The sequence below is a fragment of the Hippoglossus stenolepis genome, chromosome 21, assembly GCF_022539355.2.
Source record: "Hippoglossus stenolepis isolate QCI-W04-F060 chromosome 21, HSTE1.2, whole genome shotgun sequence".
Taxonomy (NCBI): Eukaryota; Metazoa; Chordata; class Actinopteri; order Pleuronectiformes; family Pleuronectidae; genus Hippoglossus; species Hippoglossus stenolepis.
The window spans coordinates 14,446,425-14,464,955 of NC_061503.1; the positions used below are offsets into that span (position 1 = coordinate 14,446,425).

At 41.4% G+C, this 18,531-nt stretch overlaps 1 protein-coding gene across 1 annotated transcript in view; it reads left to right on the forward strand.

The window, feature by feature from the left end:
* atrnl1b (attractin-like 1b) overlaps window positions 1–15,379 on the forward strand; it is a 54,467-nt gene extending 39,088 nt beyond the window's left edge. Inside the window, exons 27-29 of the mRNA XM_035145556.2 lie at window positions 6,428–6,535; window positions 13,028–13,142; window positions 13,328–15,379. Coding sequence (XP_035001447.2) covers window positions 6,428–6,535; window positions 13,028–13,142; window positions 13,328–13,452 — 348 coding nt within the window. The 3' untranslated portion in view covers window positions 13,453–15,379. The remainder of the gene's footprint in view (window positions 1–6,427; window positions 6,536–13,027; window positions 13,143–13,327) is intronic.
* The last annotated feature ends 3,152 nt before the right edge of the window (window positions 15,380–18,531 follow it).

Consider the following 18,531-nt stretch of genomic DNA (forward strand, 5'->3'; position numbering starts at 1 on the left):
CTGCCCTCAACCCAGACTGCTCAGGTTGGTCGCTGGGTTCTGTGAGCGCTGCCCGTCATTCTCCTCCATTCTGCATGATACCTCCGAGCGGGAAGGTTTCATTTGGTGCCCATCCAGCCTCATGACCTGCAGTTTACTCATAAAGCGCCCGTGAATTTATTCTCCCTTTGGGGGATGACATTGATAATCATTGGATGGGAATTTTTATATCCTCTAATTGATATATGAAAATAAACAAGAATGATGGCTACCGCGACTTCGACTGGCGCCTATCTAAAGAATTAAAGTCCGTAAAAATTAATGCAGACAGATGGGCTCATGTCATTAAAATTCTGCTCACTTTTTTGGGTGTCCGCTCTTGGCTTTTCCTGTCGTCTGTTGGTCTCCGTCCTTCTCACGGAAATAAATAAATAGTCAAATGAAAACCCCCCATCTCTTATTTTCAGGTGAAGGAAAAAATACTCCCTTATTTTAGAAGATGTGAACGCTTTGTTTTCAGGGTCAATTCCTCTATGAATTATTCACTCAATCAATTCTTAATATATACGAAAGGGTCCAGAAGCTAAAATGGTTGTATTATCATTATATTTTAATTTGTATCCAGCTTTGGTGATAATAAATGATCAACATTTTTTAATTTTAATAAAATATTTCTCATTGAACCCTGTTTATCACAGATCTCTACCCACCCTCTTCATCTTTTATTTTAATATGCTCATACTTTAAACATTTTGCTTCATTTTATTTCCTGTTTTATTTCCTGTGGCATTTCCAGGTGCCCTACTTAAGAGGGGTCGTCATAAAGAGAAGCTGTGTGTTTGTAACCTTTTCCTGAAAGCTCTTAACAGCCTCCAGTGTGTTTTTCTGCGCTGTTGTGGGCACCCCTGCTTTGCAAGTTGTTTTTCTGGAGAATGATCTGTTTTGGTCATTGCTGAACTAGTAACAATCTACTCGTTTAGTAATAAACAAACCAGTAAGTTGCTTAGTTACTACTGCTCCTCTGATCAGAGCGAATGGCTGTTAGGGGGAATCTAGTGCACTTGAGGCACTTATGTAAAAGCAAAATCACAGTGAAATAACAGATTCACCTTCATACACACCAGACTATATCCAGGTCATTTATATAGATTGCAAACAGTGTTGGAGAGAGGATTTCACCCTGTTAAACACAATATGTGGTTGGTTTTAGTAATAACGGAGAGTTTGCTCCCATTACAAATATTTGTTTGCTCCCATTACAAATATTTGTAGTAAAATAATACATATTTATTAATCCATTTAGGAGAAGGCTTTCAAGTATATAATACCTTCTCTAACAATTTCTTATTGCACATTGCTGATCTTCAAAAGGTTCAATATTCAGCCAGTGAAAGAGATAACAAACATCCGGCCATTAACCTGCTTCATTTTCTCACTTGGTTTAATAAGCCCTATTATCAGTGTCTGGCAGGTGCAGACAGCATCGAGCCTTTTTTAAACCAAAATTACCAGATCTTCTGTCTGTAGCACCGGGTGCTCAAAACATAACTGCAAACAAATCCATCTACATGTCCAATAAAAGCCTCCCTTTGGTTTGTTCAAAAGAGACTGGACATTATTTCAGTTTAATTGTGATTACTCATCTTTAGATGCTGTGCAGGATGCTGCTGTTAACAAAAAACTAACTGCACTTGCTTTCAATATAATGATAATAGATGTAATAATTGATCAATATATGAAAGGGTCCCTACTTCTTTTAAATAATAGTTTTTACCCCTTTAGACACAGAGATGCAGAATGACTAGTGCTTCCACGTTTGGACCTAAATACTGTCTTTTCTCTTCCTATGTGTTTTTAAAATAGCATTATGTTATGATTAGCTAAATTAATCAAGTTTGATATTATTTAACATAAAGAATATGCTCACATTGTAACTGATGGAAAGATACTTTTTATACTTTCTATACTTAATAGTTTTTATTCTTTTGTTATTGTAACTTTGGAGAAATGTCTGGCACAAGAATCTATCAGTTCTCTATTTAGCTTCACAAGAGTCTCAGAGGTATTAGGGATATTTGCGATTGCTCACTTGTGCGCCACTAGATGAACTGATTTGGTTGTTTTCTCATCAGTGACCTGATTGGCTCGTCACTGAACATAATTTAGAAGAGCTTGTCCATAGCTCATGAGACTTGTCCAAATAAGAGATGGATGGATTTGGGCTGGGGGCCATCTCATGCTCACAAGCTCCCATGTGACGTAAGGGCATGGAATGAATGAGTCTTAATGAGACACTGATCCAGCCAAGTTCCATATAGATACTGATGGATTTTTAACACTATTTTTTTTATAGGCTTTTATTGGTGTGAAATCTGTGTAATGACTTTTGGGTTGTCTTAGATTTAAAAAGCGATGTGTTTATATAAGCTGGTCTCTCCAGATAATGTAAGGTAATGTAACACATTTGACATTAGTATGCACACGTGGCCAAGTTGTCATTGTATATAATTCCTTGTCATTTCCGGTATTGATTTGATCGTAGGAAGCTTATCTTTCACCACACTAATGCACTAATTGGATAAGAGCTTTCCTTATTGGTTGGTAGTTGAAGGACACGGTTCCAAAGGTGCGGCTGCTATGTTTGACTCATTTTAGCCAAGAACAGGTGACGATACTTGGATCCCGAGTGGTGGCCGCAGCGATGAAAGCGGCTGTAAATGCCACGGAGGAAGTCGAGGTCTGACCTCTCTGAAATACCTGTGGGGGTAGCGGGAGGGAGGGGGCGCTGACATTTCACATTACACAGCAACACGGAGATGTTTTACACACAAACACGTGGCCGTATCTAATTCTCTCTTTTTATCTCTCTCACGCTCGTACAAACAGGCCCAGAGGCACACCTCGTACACACTGACCATTGTGTTGAGTGCTGACGTTTTACCGGCACTCTGAAAGCACTTGAAAGTGTTATTGAGCAACGGTTTATCACAAAAAGCATGAACCCTAACCCTTTATCTGTTTATTAAAAGCTATCGTTAGCCCGTGGAGGTTGAACTGTGAATGACGCTGGTTAAAAGCGGCGGCCAGTTCGGAACTGATGACTTGAACCTGCCCGCTGTGTTAGAGAAGGATAAACGGTGATGGATGTAAAGGCTCTTCTGTGTTGTCCATAATGGAAAGTTAATGGCTCCATGGAGGAAAATATCACTTTGGTCCACACTGAAATAGCTGCGATGATTACATTTTATTCTGACATTCATGGTCCCCAGAGGGTGAATCTTACTGACTTTGGTGATCCTCTAATACATCGAGCATTGTTCCTCTCCTATAAAATAATTCAACACCCACTAGATCTATCACAATTACACACTCATAGATCTCAGAGGATGTATCCTCATGAGAAACACACCCATTGGTTAAAAGGTGTAGTCAATGATTTATCTGTAATCCAATACACTTTTTTGGTAAAAATTACAGCTAATATCTCCTCAGGATTCGCAAGTTTACGAAATCCGTTATTTGAACTCAACCATTGTTTTGCAAATATATCATGTTTGTGCTTCACCCAAGTGTAAATAACATCCAAGCTTCTACCTTGTCAACTTGGTATAAAATAATTTTACATGCTCACATTATTTCAATTGGAATTACTCGTCTCCGAGCTTCTGAATCCTCCTCCGGAATCCCTTCTCTTTTAGGACGGCTCGAATTTCTACTTTGTTCAAATGTTTGCAACGATTAAAAAAGAAAAAGGAAAGCACCACTCACCACTTATTTCTCAAATGTCCCTCTTCAGACTTGGCGTAGTCTCACACCCCTCTCGTTCCTCTTAAAAGCCCAATCAGCAGTCATTGATCGCTGTAATAAGATTATCCTTCTCTTAAGCCCCTGGTCACCTTGATTGTCCCTTGTTCATTTCAAAGTCTGGACTCTAATAGTTTCCACCAAAGCTACAGATAAAAGAGCGTAGCTGTGATTAGGGGTTCATATCAGGTTGTAGTTTACCCTTGGAAGCTGTCTCGCTAATGAGTAGAGCAGAATTATGGAAATCCGACAAGGTAACTTTAATGAATATTTTATTTTAGAATTTACTCATATTAATAATATGTACGAGTCAAATCTTTTGGTGAGTTCTGGGTGTTTCAGCTAACACAGAACCACTCGACCGTACAGACGGCATCAACATTTAATACCTGCTACTTGTCATTTTTCACCTTTCGCCTTAAAGGACCGAATTTTATTTTTCATTTTCTTACATTTGGATTTATTTCTATTCTGCAGGACCGCGCCTTGAGGTGCAGGCAGTGATCTTTTGAAAAGGACAAAGTGACCTGCTTAGGTGTGGAATAAGCTCAGAGGCAGGATGACACCTACCTTTTTTATAGAATCCAATGAAGGGAACAAAATGCCGTATTCAAAAGAACAGATAATTCACGCGCTCACTTGCCAAATTAATCAAGTTGCAAAGCAATACACGGCATGCCCGGCCTTATCACAACCATGAATGGCTCCAGCTTGTATTCTCGACAAAATCGTTCTGTCATTGTGGAAACGTTAATTGGTTTTACAGAGTTCACTCTTGCCTTTTGTCGTTAACTTAGTATTCATTTCTAGAATCTCTCTGGTATTATGCTGGCTCTTTTGATGAGTGTATTCCCAGAACGTTTTAGATGCATGTGGAGGACACGCAGCAAACTACTAGAATTCACCGGCTGTGCTTCATGCTCCCTCCTTATGCTTTGTTGCTTTAAATGAATTCTGCAGCATGATAAATAACTTTACTGCAATCTGACATATAGGATGTATGTTGTTGGATTTGAAGCTTTTGTGCTGGAAACTGTAATAAACCTTGAGCTCTTTTTTTTCCTTTTTTTTAAAGCAACCCCGCCAGGCCCTCCATTCTGCTTTTATCTTTTCGAAAAGGGCAGAATTCTTCATTTTGACCTATGGTGGCCCAGCAGCTTAAATCCATAGGTCTGGTATTGCTGGTTTTGATGTTTAATAGTAGATATGTACAACAATCTGATACTGGCCTTCAGATTTAAAGTTTAAAAATCTGAGCTGTGAAAAGAAAAATCAATCCAGTGATCAATCTCAATTTCTCCGTCGTTTTTTATTTCTCCCGCAGGGAACTATTCAAAAAGAGTGACGCCTTCATAAAACATGAACTTTCCTCTAAATTCACTCCCCATCAATGAGTCTCAGAGTTGGAAATGCTTCAGAATCCGCTCACACAGAACCTGTAAAAAGCACTGAATATATTAAGATTATTTTCTTATTATTGTTACATATGTCCCTTGTTAAGTCGAAGCATGGAATAGTTTTTATGTTCCCAGGACCATGTTTATGCCACTTCAGAGATGTGGGGAGGAAGGGCAGGAGACGGGCCCATCGAGGCCCATCATCCCAACCGCTTGATGCGCTTAGTAATCTCAAGTACAATTAGATCTTAATGCAGCACACTTAAGCTCATCACAAATCCAATACCAATCAGGGATGTCCTTGTCGCTAAAATGGCGGCGTGTTCAGATATTGATCACACGGCGCGTTGCTGATGAAAGTGTGGCACAAGTTGTTTTACAATATTGATCGGTGGAGAATACGAGGGAAGCTGTTTTCTGCAGGAACGGTGTCACTCTCGGGCAGTAACCTCGCCGCAGCGTTCGTGTGCACGATCTCGAAGAGGCCGTTTTCTCTGAGATAAAGAAATGTGATCTATATGGAAATGACAATAAATCACCTGTGTTTTTAGTGGTGGTGAGTTTATTTTGTTGAATTTGATTCCAGTAAAATATATAATCTCAACTGGAAACCCTCAAATAATGTTGGGGCTCAATGTGGGGCACAAAATACTTCCAACTCCTCAGGACATGGATGTTTACGTGTGTTCTTTCAATGTTTCCTCCACAATATCTGTTATTGATTTTGAGCTTCATGCTGTAATAACCCTGGGCCCATTTGCGCCTGAACACAGTTTTTCAATCATCCAATCTTTCTCACTCTTAAACCCCTTGAAGTGTTTAATAGAATGTTTCATTATTTCATTATAGACATATACTGCACATCATTAATAATTGTTAGAATATTGATTACTGATGCATCAATGGCTATATACATGTTAATACCTTTACTTATAATTGTGAGATATTTTTCCACAGTATATTATTTTACAAAGTTGGATTAAATGTTTTAACAGATATGTATACTGATAATATGTACTATTAGTAAATCTATTTGTGTTTTTAGGCAACGTCAATCTTTAATTTATAGACTGACTTACTTCATTTCTTAGGTGCTGAAATTCAAAATGTGTACTTTGGGTTGCATATTACACAGATCAATGATGTTTACTATATTTACATTGCATTAGAGCACATTTCCCAGCTTCCTTTCCATGGTAATCTGTCATTTAATCGGACGCATTTGTCATCTGTGTTTGATATTACAGCAACTGATGAGAGAGCGTCAGCAGATGGCCAGTCGTCCATTTGCCTCAGTTGCTGTTGCGCTGGATGCCAGAGGAGAACAAACAGAAGTGCTGCAGCCGGTGGTTGATGTGAGTCCTGCACGTGACACACACACACACACACACACACACACACACACACACACACACACACACACACACACACACACACACACACACACACACACACAGATGATCAAGTTAATGCCAATACAATAAATGCAGTGAATGTGTGGCTGCATATCTTAAACATCATCTCTCCATGCTGATACCGTAAACATTTTTATTAATGTTTATAATTTCCTGTTCCCAAATCTGACCGTCATAGCGCCGATACATTTGTCCACGTAACCCTCCTTATGTCGTCTTCGCTCTGGCATCGGATACTCGCTCACAGAATGAGATATAGTTTTGCAGTGCTCTCTAATTAGACCTCATTGTGCTGTGCTCATGCTCACTACTCACAATATGTCAGCCCTTTATCCACATCATGAGAAATCTCTCACGGTCCATTCTTCCCATGTCCTTCTCCTTTTTATATGAATTGTCCTCCGCAAATCACAGCTGCAGACATTGTCATTAAACCAGGATTTTTCCAGATTGAAATGGATTTTTGATCAATATATTGATCGATTTTTATGAATGTTTCAATCTCACAGCAAAGAAAATATGATCACTATTTAAAAAACCATCACTGAATGTCAGACGATTGCTCTGATATCTGATCAGGTTGGTTTGTGGAACATTGTTTTTATTACTGTTCTTTGTCCTACATGCATATTTTTACCAAATTTACCCTTTTTTGTTATTTACTGGGAGTATAATTATTATTTAGATCTCAAACCTTGCATGCTCACATGCTTCTGCACATATGAGTTATTTTGTAACGTCCTGTTGCTGCCTCCCATATACGCAGAGTGTTAGGAAGACGCCTGGCAATAAGCGCAGTCTGGGGCTCAATGCCACACGGGTATAAAAGCTTAGTTTAAAGCAATGTGGAGAGCTACATCCTCAGAAGTGTTTCCTCGGCCAGCTCTGTGTCACCTGCTGCTAAAGAGAAATAGTATCACTGTGGCAACCAACAAGGAGGCACTACATTAGCTATTAGTGTAGCGCTGAGTGGGACTCACCGTGCATTATGGTATTTTGAAGGGCAATGTACAGTGAGAAAAACAATGCTTCTTAGATCTCTGAGTGCACTTCAGAGATCTATTAAAGCGGTGATGTATAATCGGAATCTGAGTGGCGCCGGAAACCGCTGCTTTATCTAATCAAGTAAATAGTTCATTGCAGTGGGACGTGTGTCCACATGTTATATGGTTTGATCCCTTCCCGGCACAAAAAGGTGCATTAAGGTAGATACGTTGCACCGCTTGCGAGTCCTGCAGTGAGAAACTGTCCAAAGCTGTTCTGGAAACGATAACCGGAGAAAGACAAATTTCCAGCCTCCTGTTTCTCGACCCTTTCAAGATGCAGAGTGAACCGTTGAGTGCTTGAGTTTCTCTTAGATGTCCGTTCAGCTTTTAAAGGAAGTTGCAATGTAACTTGAGCACTGTGTTGTTTTGGAAGCCATTTACACGCCTGTGTCCAACATTAATTTCACACCTATTTGTATGCAGAATGCTTTTCAGTAGCTGCTACTGCCGCACAACATGGGGTATATTGTACATTCAGTATAAACAAGCAGCTTTCCTGCCTCATTGTAGCCTGAATGTGTTTCAACACACATTTCTATGATGACTGGCTTCACGCTAAATGCAGCAGAGATATAATTCACCAAGCAGCTTATATTTATATGTTGCTTTGTTAATGATTTCCCAAACTTTCTAATAGCTTCTAGCAGCATAGAAGTGTTTTTACATGACATTCAAATCATGTAATAATTAACTGTATTTGAAGCTTCCAAAAAGATACCAGAATATATTTAATAAGTAAAAATCACATTAGCATTTGTAATGTCAAAGCTTTTTTTAAATATATTCTGAAAATCCACATGGTTTGAATTGTGTAGATCCATATGTTGGACAACATGCAGCTCCATCACAGGCCCTGGTGCCAGGCGAAGGTGAACCATATGATACGAGCCTTAATTCTCCTTTATAAAGGTTAATTGGTCAGCATCTGGCACCACTTAGCTGTTGGAAGTGTTTTTGTTGATGTCAAAGAGGACACTGGCGCCACGCTGGCATCACTGGTTTCCTATTAGCTCTGTTTATACTTTCAGGTTAGAACCCACTCCTTCGCTCACAAACAAATCAGCAGGCACAACAGCTGCATGTAGTGTGTGTGTGTGTGTGTGTGTGTGTGTGTGTGTGTGTGTGTGTGTGTGTGTGTGTGTGTGTGTGTGTGTGTGTGTGTGTGTGTGTGTGTGTGTGTGTGTGTGTGTGTGTGTGTGTGTGTGTGTGTGTGTGTGTGTCAGTTCGGAAATCTGACATAAAGAAAGAGGTCAGAATGCACCACAATTACCGCTCACACTCTTCCCAACACATGAAAACATTGAAGACCTTCCTCTGTGGCTGTACTGTCAGCGCTGATCTCACTGAATTACTTAGTACCAGCTCTCTGTCACCAAATCTTTGCAGACCCTCCAGCTGGTCTGAGGGAAAAAAAATTACCACAGCTTTTGAGCCAATTTCCTCTATTTTTGGGTTGGTTGAAGCCCCCAGAGTGATGGACGTTGCTTTTACTGACCAAGATGACAGCAGTTTTTGGCCAGAGAGCCGGTCGGGCGCCAACACTGCACTGATGTCACAGCTGTCTCTATTCGCCAAGGCTGGCATTCAACATATGGAACCACTAACAGACAGCGAGTATGATGGATGACACCTGTCAGCAGGGGGAAACGAAAGCAGATATGTTGTGTGTTGGTGTGTTCCTACGGGTGTGTGTTTGCATATTTATTTGCTTCGAAGGTTATGAATGACCATCATACAGTCCTTGTGCTTGATCAATGCAGGACGTGTAAGGCTTCTTTGGAAGATATGAAATGGACAGAAAAAGCCACTGTACGTGGAAGTGGATTGAAATTAGCTCATGTTTTTCTTTTCCTCGGTGTTGTATGACTGCTGTCATCCCAGCGAGCGTGAAGAAAGAAGTTGCTTTAACTCTGCTGTTACTGCTGCCTTTCACACAATCACAAATGTGTTGTTTATGTTGTCACGGCGGGGGAAAAAAACCAATTGCAGCATTGATGTGACAGTAGTTTCATAGCTCTGTGCACTTCAAGAAAAAGACGAGCAGACAATGTAACACGGTCATGTCATCTGGTCATGTAACTGAAAGTCACTGCATCAAGTCAACATTATTTTCCGGCAAAAACAGAGAGATCTCACCGGATCAGTGCGATCCTTGGTCTGCTGGTGGCGCTACAGGAGAAGTCGGAGGACAAAAGTCGGTCGGAGCCGCATCATCAAAGTCCAGCTGATACACACGCTCGACCAAATCCAGAGTCAATCTCAGCTGTCACTCATGACGTCTCATCCTGTTTTTATAGCATCAAATATCTAATTATGTCGTCCATCTTTGTTCACGACATTGCCAACCCTTACCATTCATGATGACCTCACGTATTCCACAGTGCCGTGTCGCAGCTTCTGTTTTACGAACCAGTTTTGTCCAGTTTGTTTGAAACAGCTGTAATGATTTTTACCGAATGAATCATATACATGTAATTTACAGTCGAATCTGCATTAGTCAAAATTCAGCAAAGGTTCAATCAGCTCCTTTGCATGAAAGTCGCTCACATTCATTAGTAGAATCACTTGAATGGTCATGAAATGACTGTCAATTTAATTTGCTTGTGTACTGTGTGTCGGCTGCAGTGCTACTGTCTGCCTCTGCATCATGAGGGACTCCGGGCATATGCATGTGAATATTGTTTTCTGATCATGGGGCATAATTGTTTTGAGTAACAACGCATGCAATACAGCAACATGTACACTTTAATGTACTTTATGACTATATACACTACCGTTCAAAAGTTTGGGGTCACCCAGACAATTTCGTGTTTTCCATGAAAACTCACACATTTATTTATCAAATGAGTTGCAAAATGAATAGAAAATATAGTCAAGACATTGACAAGGTTAGAAATAATGATTTTTATTTGAAATACTAATTTTGTTCTTCAAACTTTGCTTTCGTCAAAGAATGCTCCATTTGCAGCAATTACAGCATTGCAGACCTTTGGCATTCTAGCTGTTAATTTGTTGAGGTAATCTGTAGAAATTTCACCCCACGCTTCCTGAAGCACCTCCCACAAGTTGGATTGGCTTGATGGGCACTTCTTGCGTACCATACGGTCAAGCTGCTCCTACAACAACTCAATGGGGTTGAGATCTGGTGACTGCGCTGGCCACTCCATTACAGACAGCATACCAGCTGCCTGCTTCTTCCCTAAATAGTTCTTGCATAATTTGGAGGTGTGCTTTGGGTCATTGTCCTGTTGTAGGAGGAAATTGGCTCCAATCAAGCGCTGTCCACAGGGTATGGCATGGCGTTGCAAAATGGAGTGATAGCCTTCCTTATTTAAAATCCCTTTTACCTTGTACAAATCTCCCACTTTACCAGCACCAAAGCAGCCCCAGACCATCACATTACCTCCACCATGCTTGACAGATGGCGTCAGGCACTCTTCCAGCATCTTTTCACCTGTTCTGCGTCTCACAAATGTTCTTCTGTGTGATCCAAACACCTCAAACTTTGATTCGTCTGTCCATAACACTTTTTTCCAATCTTCCTCTGTCCAATGTCTGTGTTCTTTTGCCCATATCAATCTTTTCTTTTTATTGGCCAGTCTCAGATATGGCTTTTTCTTTGCCACTCTGCCTAGAAGGCCAGCATCCCGGAGTCGCCTCTTCACTGTAGACGTTGACACTGGCGTTTTGCGGGTACCATTTAAAGAAGCTGCCAGTTGAGGACCTGTGAGGCGTCTATTTCTCAAACTAGAGACTCTAATATACTTGTCTTCTTGCTGAGTTGTGCACCGGGGCCTCCCACTTCTCTTTCTACTCTGGTTAGAGCCCGTTTGTGCTGTTCTCTGAAGGGAGTAGTACACACCGTTGTAGGAAATTTTCAGTTTCTTCGCAATTTCTCGCATGGAATAGCCTTCATTTCTAAGAACAAGAATAGACTGGCGAGTTTCACATGAAAGTTCTCTTTTTCTGGCCATTTTGAGAGTATAATCGAACCCACAAATGTGATGCTCCAGATACTCAACTAGCTCAAAGGAAGGCCAGTTTTATAGCTTCTCTCACCAGCAAAACAGTTTTCAGCTGTGCTAACATAATTGCACAAGGGTTTTCAAGGGTTTTCTAATCATCCATTAGTCTTCTAAGGCGATTAGCAAACACAATGTACCATTAGAACACTGGAGTGATAGTTGCTGGAAATGGGCCTCTATACACCTATGTAGATATTTCATTAAAAACCAGACGTTTCCACCTAGAATAGTCATTTACCACATTAACAATGTACAGAGTGTATTTCTGATTAATTTAATGTTATCTTCATTGAAAAAAACAGTGCTTTTCTTTGAAAAATAAGGACATTTCTAAGTGACCCCAAACTTTTGAACGGTAGTGTATATACTGTCACATATTTGTGTTTGTAAAAGTACTGCAAAAAATACAGCCCAGCAGCTAGTCTGGCACCCCCCCCCCCAACAAAGCCCGGGAAAGCTCGATTGGAGCCCGACGTTTCCCACATATTCCCACACGCTGAAAGTTGCTGACCAATCACAACGTAGAGGGTTATCTGGCCAATCAGAGCAGACTCGGCTCTATCAGGACAAACCAGACAGAGGCTGAAAAGAGGAGCTGCAGCAGTGGACAGTTTGAGGAAAGTTTTCTAAACATTAGAGCATGTAAGCCTTTTCAAGTAATAACACAAATAAAAATGATCAACCTGAATATGAGCAGAATTTCCAGTTGAACATATTAATACAAATGTCTCATGTTTTAATGAACGTGCTGCTGCGTCCCTGTTCGCTCCCATTTCACTGCCTCTTTCATCTCCATTCTAGATTCAGACAGACACAAAGGAGTCACTTCTATTCAGACATGTTATTCCCCATTTTCTCTCCCCTCATCCAATCCATGCTGTGAAACCCTTGGCATTCATTATCAGGATGACATGTTTTTCACGCTTGAGACGAGCAGTTGTGGCCATTAACTCCGACGGCGGGTCGTTGCCTCAACACGTGGGCTTGTCTGACAGGGGACGCGCTCAAGTGTTTTTGTTGTGTGACCAATCAAATCATTTGTCTCGGGAGGGAAGGCGCCACGTATTAAATGCAGCGACTTCAGCAGCGAATATCAGTGACCATTGTTCTGATTGATCCAACCAAAAAAACTAAAAGCGAATTCAACATCTCAAGGCTTTTCAAGTGTGACTGTGTGACATCACGTTGATTTAAGCTTGGGGGGTAAAGCAGAGGTACGACCACCAACAGGTCCTGGATTCTTCTACATATCGAGCCAACATAAATCTGAATAAACCGATGGACGTTTTTCTTTTCTCCTCTTGGCTTTCTTCCGCACAGGAGTGGTAAAGAATTGGTGTTTTCTCTCTCTGTCTCTTCAGGGTCTCCCTAAACCTGTTGCCATGGAGCCGTGTTCAGGAGGGAAAGCCGCCGTGATGACCGTCCTCATGCGTCTGCCCTCTGGGCTGTCGGACTTACCTCCACCGGGACAGTCAGGTACAGTAAAGACAAACACTGTGACCACTATCATCTGTTTCTCTTGTTATGGCTGAAATGTTTAATTCCTTAGTATAAATGTGAAGGCAGTGAAGAACACAAACATTCCTCGGAAGGTCCTATTTCCCGAGTGTAAGTGTGTCACCACGTTAATATGTTTCTTGTTTTCTTCTCCTCCTCTTCAGGAATCGTCGTTGCCAGTGCGCTCATAGACATTTCACAGCAGAAACCCTCAGACTTTAAGGACAAGTGCCAGGCGCTAAAGAACAGAAAAGCCCTTCCTCCCGCACACCAAGGCACCTGCGTTTGAGACTCAACCCACCAATCCAGCGGCTCCCTTTCTTACGCCATCTGAGGTCACGGCGCACCAAATCCTCAAAGGTCCCGCCGCTTGGAAACCTTTCCCAGAGACAAGAGATGGCCACATGTAGAAGATTTCATCCAGCTGCTACCACTGAAGTTCAATGTCCCGCGAGCACAACACTCGTCTCCTTTCTTTTTGCTCTACTCTGCATATTTCAGCCTCATAAATCCTTCTCCAACCTGTGTGACGGCCTCGTTCAGCTGCTGGGCTCTAACTCCTCTCCTCGTCGCGGCCCTGAGAGGGAACCCACCGGATCGGCACCTTCGCAGACAGATTCATCAGGAGGGGTCCGCACCTTGTGACACCTCATTGTCCGTCTGCTCTGCACGAGGGAAAAAGCTAATGTGTTTAAAAGTCAAACTGATTTCCCTCACACTGCGTTGGAAATATAATCAGAGGGTTGAAAATGGTAGATTTCCAGAACACGCTGCCTATGAGGCTTTTTTGTCGTCTTTGTTTTTTTCTTGCTTGCCAACAAGTGATATTCTACGGTGCTAAAGCATTTAGTTTCTATGACGAGCCTGACTCTTAACTCAGTTTTTTGCTGTATTGACTGAATCCATTCTGCCTTTCTGTGGGGAAAACCTATGCGCTAGGACACGACTCTTTTTCTAAAAGCACATGACAGTGTTTTGACAACCAAGAGTATTCTGTCTCACCACGTTGCCAGCTCCCATCAACGATCTCTCTTTAAGCATTTTCCCCCGTGCATACGGATCATCCAGCCAGCTGAAGCGAAAGTCTGTATTTCCTGCGGAGGACGTGTACGAATGCTGCGGAGACACGAGGCTGCAATCACCGCGGGCGGCGCGTGGGGGGGGAGACAAATGGTCAAAGTAAAGTCATGGGAGACTCGAAGGAAAGTTGGAGGTGACGGAGAAGAAGGAGAAGAAGTTTCATAACCCAGAATAACACTGAAGTTCTGGTACATTCTTTGCTGTAGTTTGTAATTGTGTCATTTGCTGTGCAACTCGGACGTGAGGCTTTTTTCGGACTCGCCTTTGGATTGATGTGGTGGTTCTGAGGCCGTTTGGGGGGGAAGACGTCTGCTTGACGCTCCTCTGGCTGTTTACTCGTCTGTTTTTTCTAATTTTGATTTTGAAGCTACGACTTTATTTCCACCTTTTGAGTACGAGGAGATGTGCTACCTTTTCTAATGCCTTGGCTTTCCATGAACTCCTCTGGAGGAGGGAGGTGGGCGGGGGGGGCTTGTTGATCTTCAGAATTTTCAAAGCTGTCGACCATTTTTAGCCCGACCTCCATCCCGAGCTGTACAGTGTCTTGTTGGAACACATGTCAGAGTCTTTGTCACACCCGTCTCTTGAGATTTCGTGTGTTTGTCAGGTTTTTAATGACAGAATGGCAACAGATGATCATTTATTTTAGGCCTTGTCCCCCTGTTGCTATTATATCGATGATAAACTGTAAGTCTTTTGCTACACTTGTGGAAACAAAAACAAAAAAAAGCATTTCTGTTGATATTTTGTTTTTGTTTTGATATTTAACAGATTCCTGTGTAATAGCGCATTTAACTTGATTTTATTCTTGACTTTAACCAGTTTGTTTTTAACGTCGACTGTTATTTGTTTATGATGCGTCTTTTGAGGACTCGATGGGCATTGTCTCGCTTTTTGTTGTGATCGTTTTTGATGCATTTCACGAGGAGCGTACGCCAGCTAATGTGTTTTCATTTTGTGTATTTTTTTTTTTTTGAGTAATCCTATAACAGTGTCATTACACAGGAATCCGGGTCTCACTGTACCGTGAATAAAAAAAGAAAAGATGAGAAACTGCATATCAGTAATTCTTCAGTGTATTTTAAAGATGGACAAGATGCCAGAAAATAAAATAAAATAAAAACCAGACCTGAAAATCATTTGTTCTCTCGAGTCTTCTCACACAAATCAAGTATTCATGGGACAGGGTTTGAATTCCAAGGTGCGTTTCTTGTCTGTCCTCTGCTCCTGTGCGTCTGCTACTTCCTCTGAAGCTTAAACATCCAGTTTGTAATTGGCGCCCACTGTTGAACTGTGTGTGTGTGTGTGTGTGTGTGTCACTGTCAGTGTGCATTTGAATAAGGATGCAGGCTGCCAAAGTGCTACTCTACATAATCCTCACTTCTACACAACATTATATTCATTAGCTGCCGGCGCTCTGTGGGAGAAAAGCCACTCGTGCCCTAAAGCGGCGCTCGCCGTGTCCAGCACTGATGGTTACAGCAGCAAACCTGAAACCATTTAGTGTCACTAAGTGTGAAGGTCACATGTATAATGTTTTTTAGTTTTTTTTAATAAAGACCATTTCTTCATAATTCATCCTGTTGTGTCACACTAACGATGAAACATGTTGCTTTTAACTCTCCAGCTGCAGCAGGTGATTCAATCTGTGCTCCTGCCCACAGTTTGTTAAAAGTCGATCTCCACCTGCCCTGTGGGAACCTCCAGCAGACGGGAGGTGACAGGCGGCGTTGAACCGTCGCCCGTCCTCGTGCCGCGCGGCTCCGACAGATCCGCCGCTGCTGCTGAGAAGAGACGCTGTGAGATGCTTTTAAAATTGGTACGTCACAAACTAACTTTTTGCCACGTGAGCCTGAACAGTCCCATAAAGAGTAGATGAAACAATGTGCAAATAAAATCACTAGTTGCATAAAGAACTTGACCTTGACCTTGTCTTTTTTTTGCGTAATTTATCAGGAGGAAATTAATTTAAAAAGCAGGTGGCTCTACGTAAATAAATCTGCGTCACACACACACGATACAGCGAGTCTGATTCCAGAAGGTGGCTCAGACTTAATCAGGTTGATGGTTCGTAATAGACGAGTGAATCGGACGCAGTGCGAGTATAGATCTTTATTCCTCTTTGTCTCCGTAACACACAGAGATGGAGACTAATGTGTCACTTTCAGTCATAATAATTACAACGACTCAACATAGAGGAAAAGAAGGATCAACATGTGTTTTTGCTCCAAAGTGTGCTCTTCAATCCTCTTCTGCATTTTCTACCTTTGTTCAGAAAACAGATGGTTTATGGATTTTAATATCCAGGGAAATACAATAAGAAATCACACAAGTTCCCCCCGATAACATTTGGGACAGTGGTTGCTTTTTTGAGTCAGTAAAGCATCTCATGAAAATACAAACTCCTCTGCTCACAAAGTCAAAAACTTTCAAATCTTACACTTTTTGCTTCAGTGTCAAAACTGAATATTAAGCTGCAGAAATAACTTTACACATAAATTCACAGTTCTCCGGGGCCTGTCTTCTTATGTTCTCTCGGTTTGATAAGTTAGATGATTTGTTCCTAGTTTAGTTTTTTCTTTAACTTTTGGGCTTCTGCTGAATTCACTTAAGACTTTAATAGCGCCCTGAAGATCCTGTAGAAATTAACACTTATTACAGCTTCTGTGTGTTTGAATCTAAAAAAAAAAAAAAAGTATTTCCCACATCTTCGCCCCCAGCTCACACAGTAGAGTTCATTAGGCAGTAAAGTGAGCTGCAGCAGAGAAATAAAAATATAGTCTAAATTTATCATTTTTATCAGGACACATACTTGTAGCCATTATTTAATAATGTAAACCACATATAAAGAAACTGTGGTGGCCTAATGGCTCCTGTGTTAATATCTGTATTGAATGTAATGAACCGGTATTGAACATGTGTTTTGGACGCCTGTGAACGTCTAACCCTAAAGTGAATATCTTTGCAGACCTGGTCACTTCTGTCACCAGTTTTTAATGTCGTCACGTGAATAACACGCCACGCCGGCAGCGTTGGGCGTCACAACAAGTCGACGTCTCGCTCCTTCCACTTTGTGTCTGTTTGCCCGGGGACGTCTCACGATGCTGCTCCGGATGAGTTTACAGATGTGTCGGCATCTGCTGGTTATAAAATGATTTTTATGTTCGCACCGCCACATGAAAACGTGCAGGTACTTGGTTTTTCTTTTTGTGACTGATCTCACTTCTTCTTTGACTGATGAAAGCGCTTTATGGTGTTTTGATTCACAGAACGGTGAGAGTGAGTGTCAGGAGTGTTGTGGCCTGGATGTTGTGTTGTGTGTGTCGTCCACCACAAAGCTCAAACACTTAAATATCACCGTGTTGTTTTGGCTTCATGACAGATTTAACTCAGCTATTGTGACATTTATTCATCATCTTCCCAATTTCTCACACTTGCACCAAATACCGGTAACAGCAGTTACGTCATATCATTAAGCTCCTGTTCTGTGGATTACGTGGCTACAAGACTAATGTTCACCCATTGTCAGTTTTAAAGCTGATTTTGCTTTGTTGCTGCAAAAGTGTTCAATGAGTGATTAGACCAAGAACATGAGGAGAGCGGGCAGACTTCCAAAATAAGTGGTCGTCAGTAATTTCTGTCACGTGACGGAGTCATTACTTTGAGAACAGCTGGTGTCCGACTCTCACTTTCACCCCCGGCCGCCCTTTGTGGAGACGGCGCTCTCCATGGTGCTGAACACGGCTTTATGCTTATTATTACTCCAAGACTCAAAGCTCCTCAGCGACGGCTTCATTTGTGAGAAATGTCGAAACCTCTTTGTCATCGCAGGTCGAGCACGTAAGACATGGAACGTCAGGTCATTAACTGGACATTTTAATCGACATTTCTAAGCATCTCAAGCTGAACCTTAAGTTAGGTGCGTTTATGAATGAGGACAATTAAGGAAATTAGTGGATTTTTCACAACAAACAGGAGATAACCTGAAAAATTACAGTTTTACTTTGTTACTAGATCATTTTTATAAGTAGCAACAATAAGTTTACAAGTCTGACTTCATTTCTTCGCTTCAAATTCTTCTGCCATACTGTGTGTTCAGTTTCTGTGGAGTCCTCCGATGACTGCAGCCTCACAGTCTATCTGGTTTTCTGACCATTTAAGAGTCTGCACCGAAAGGTCATCTTCTCTCTGTTGTTCTTAATCCATCCAGGGATTTAAAAAGTTTTCAGCACCTTGCTGTGTTTTCAGCTTATGGTGTTTTTTTTGCAATCAAGGCCCTGAATCATTA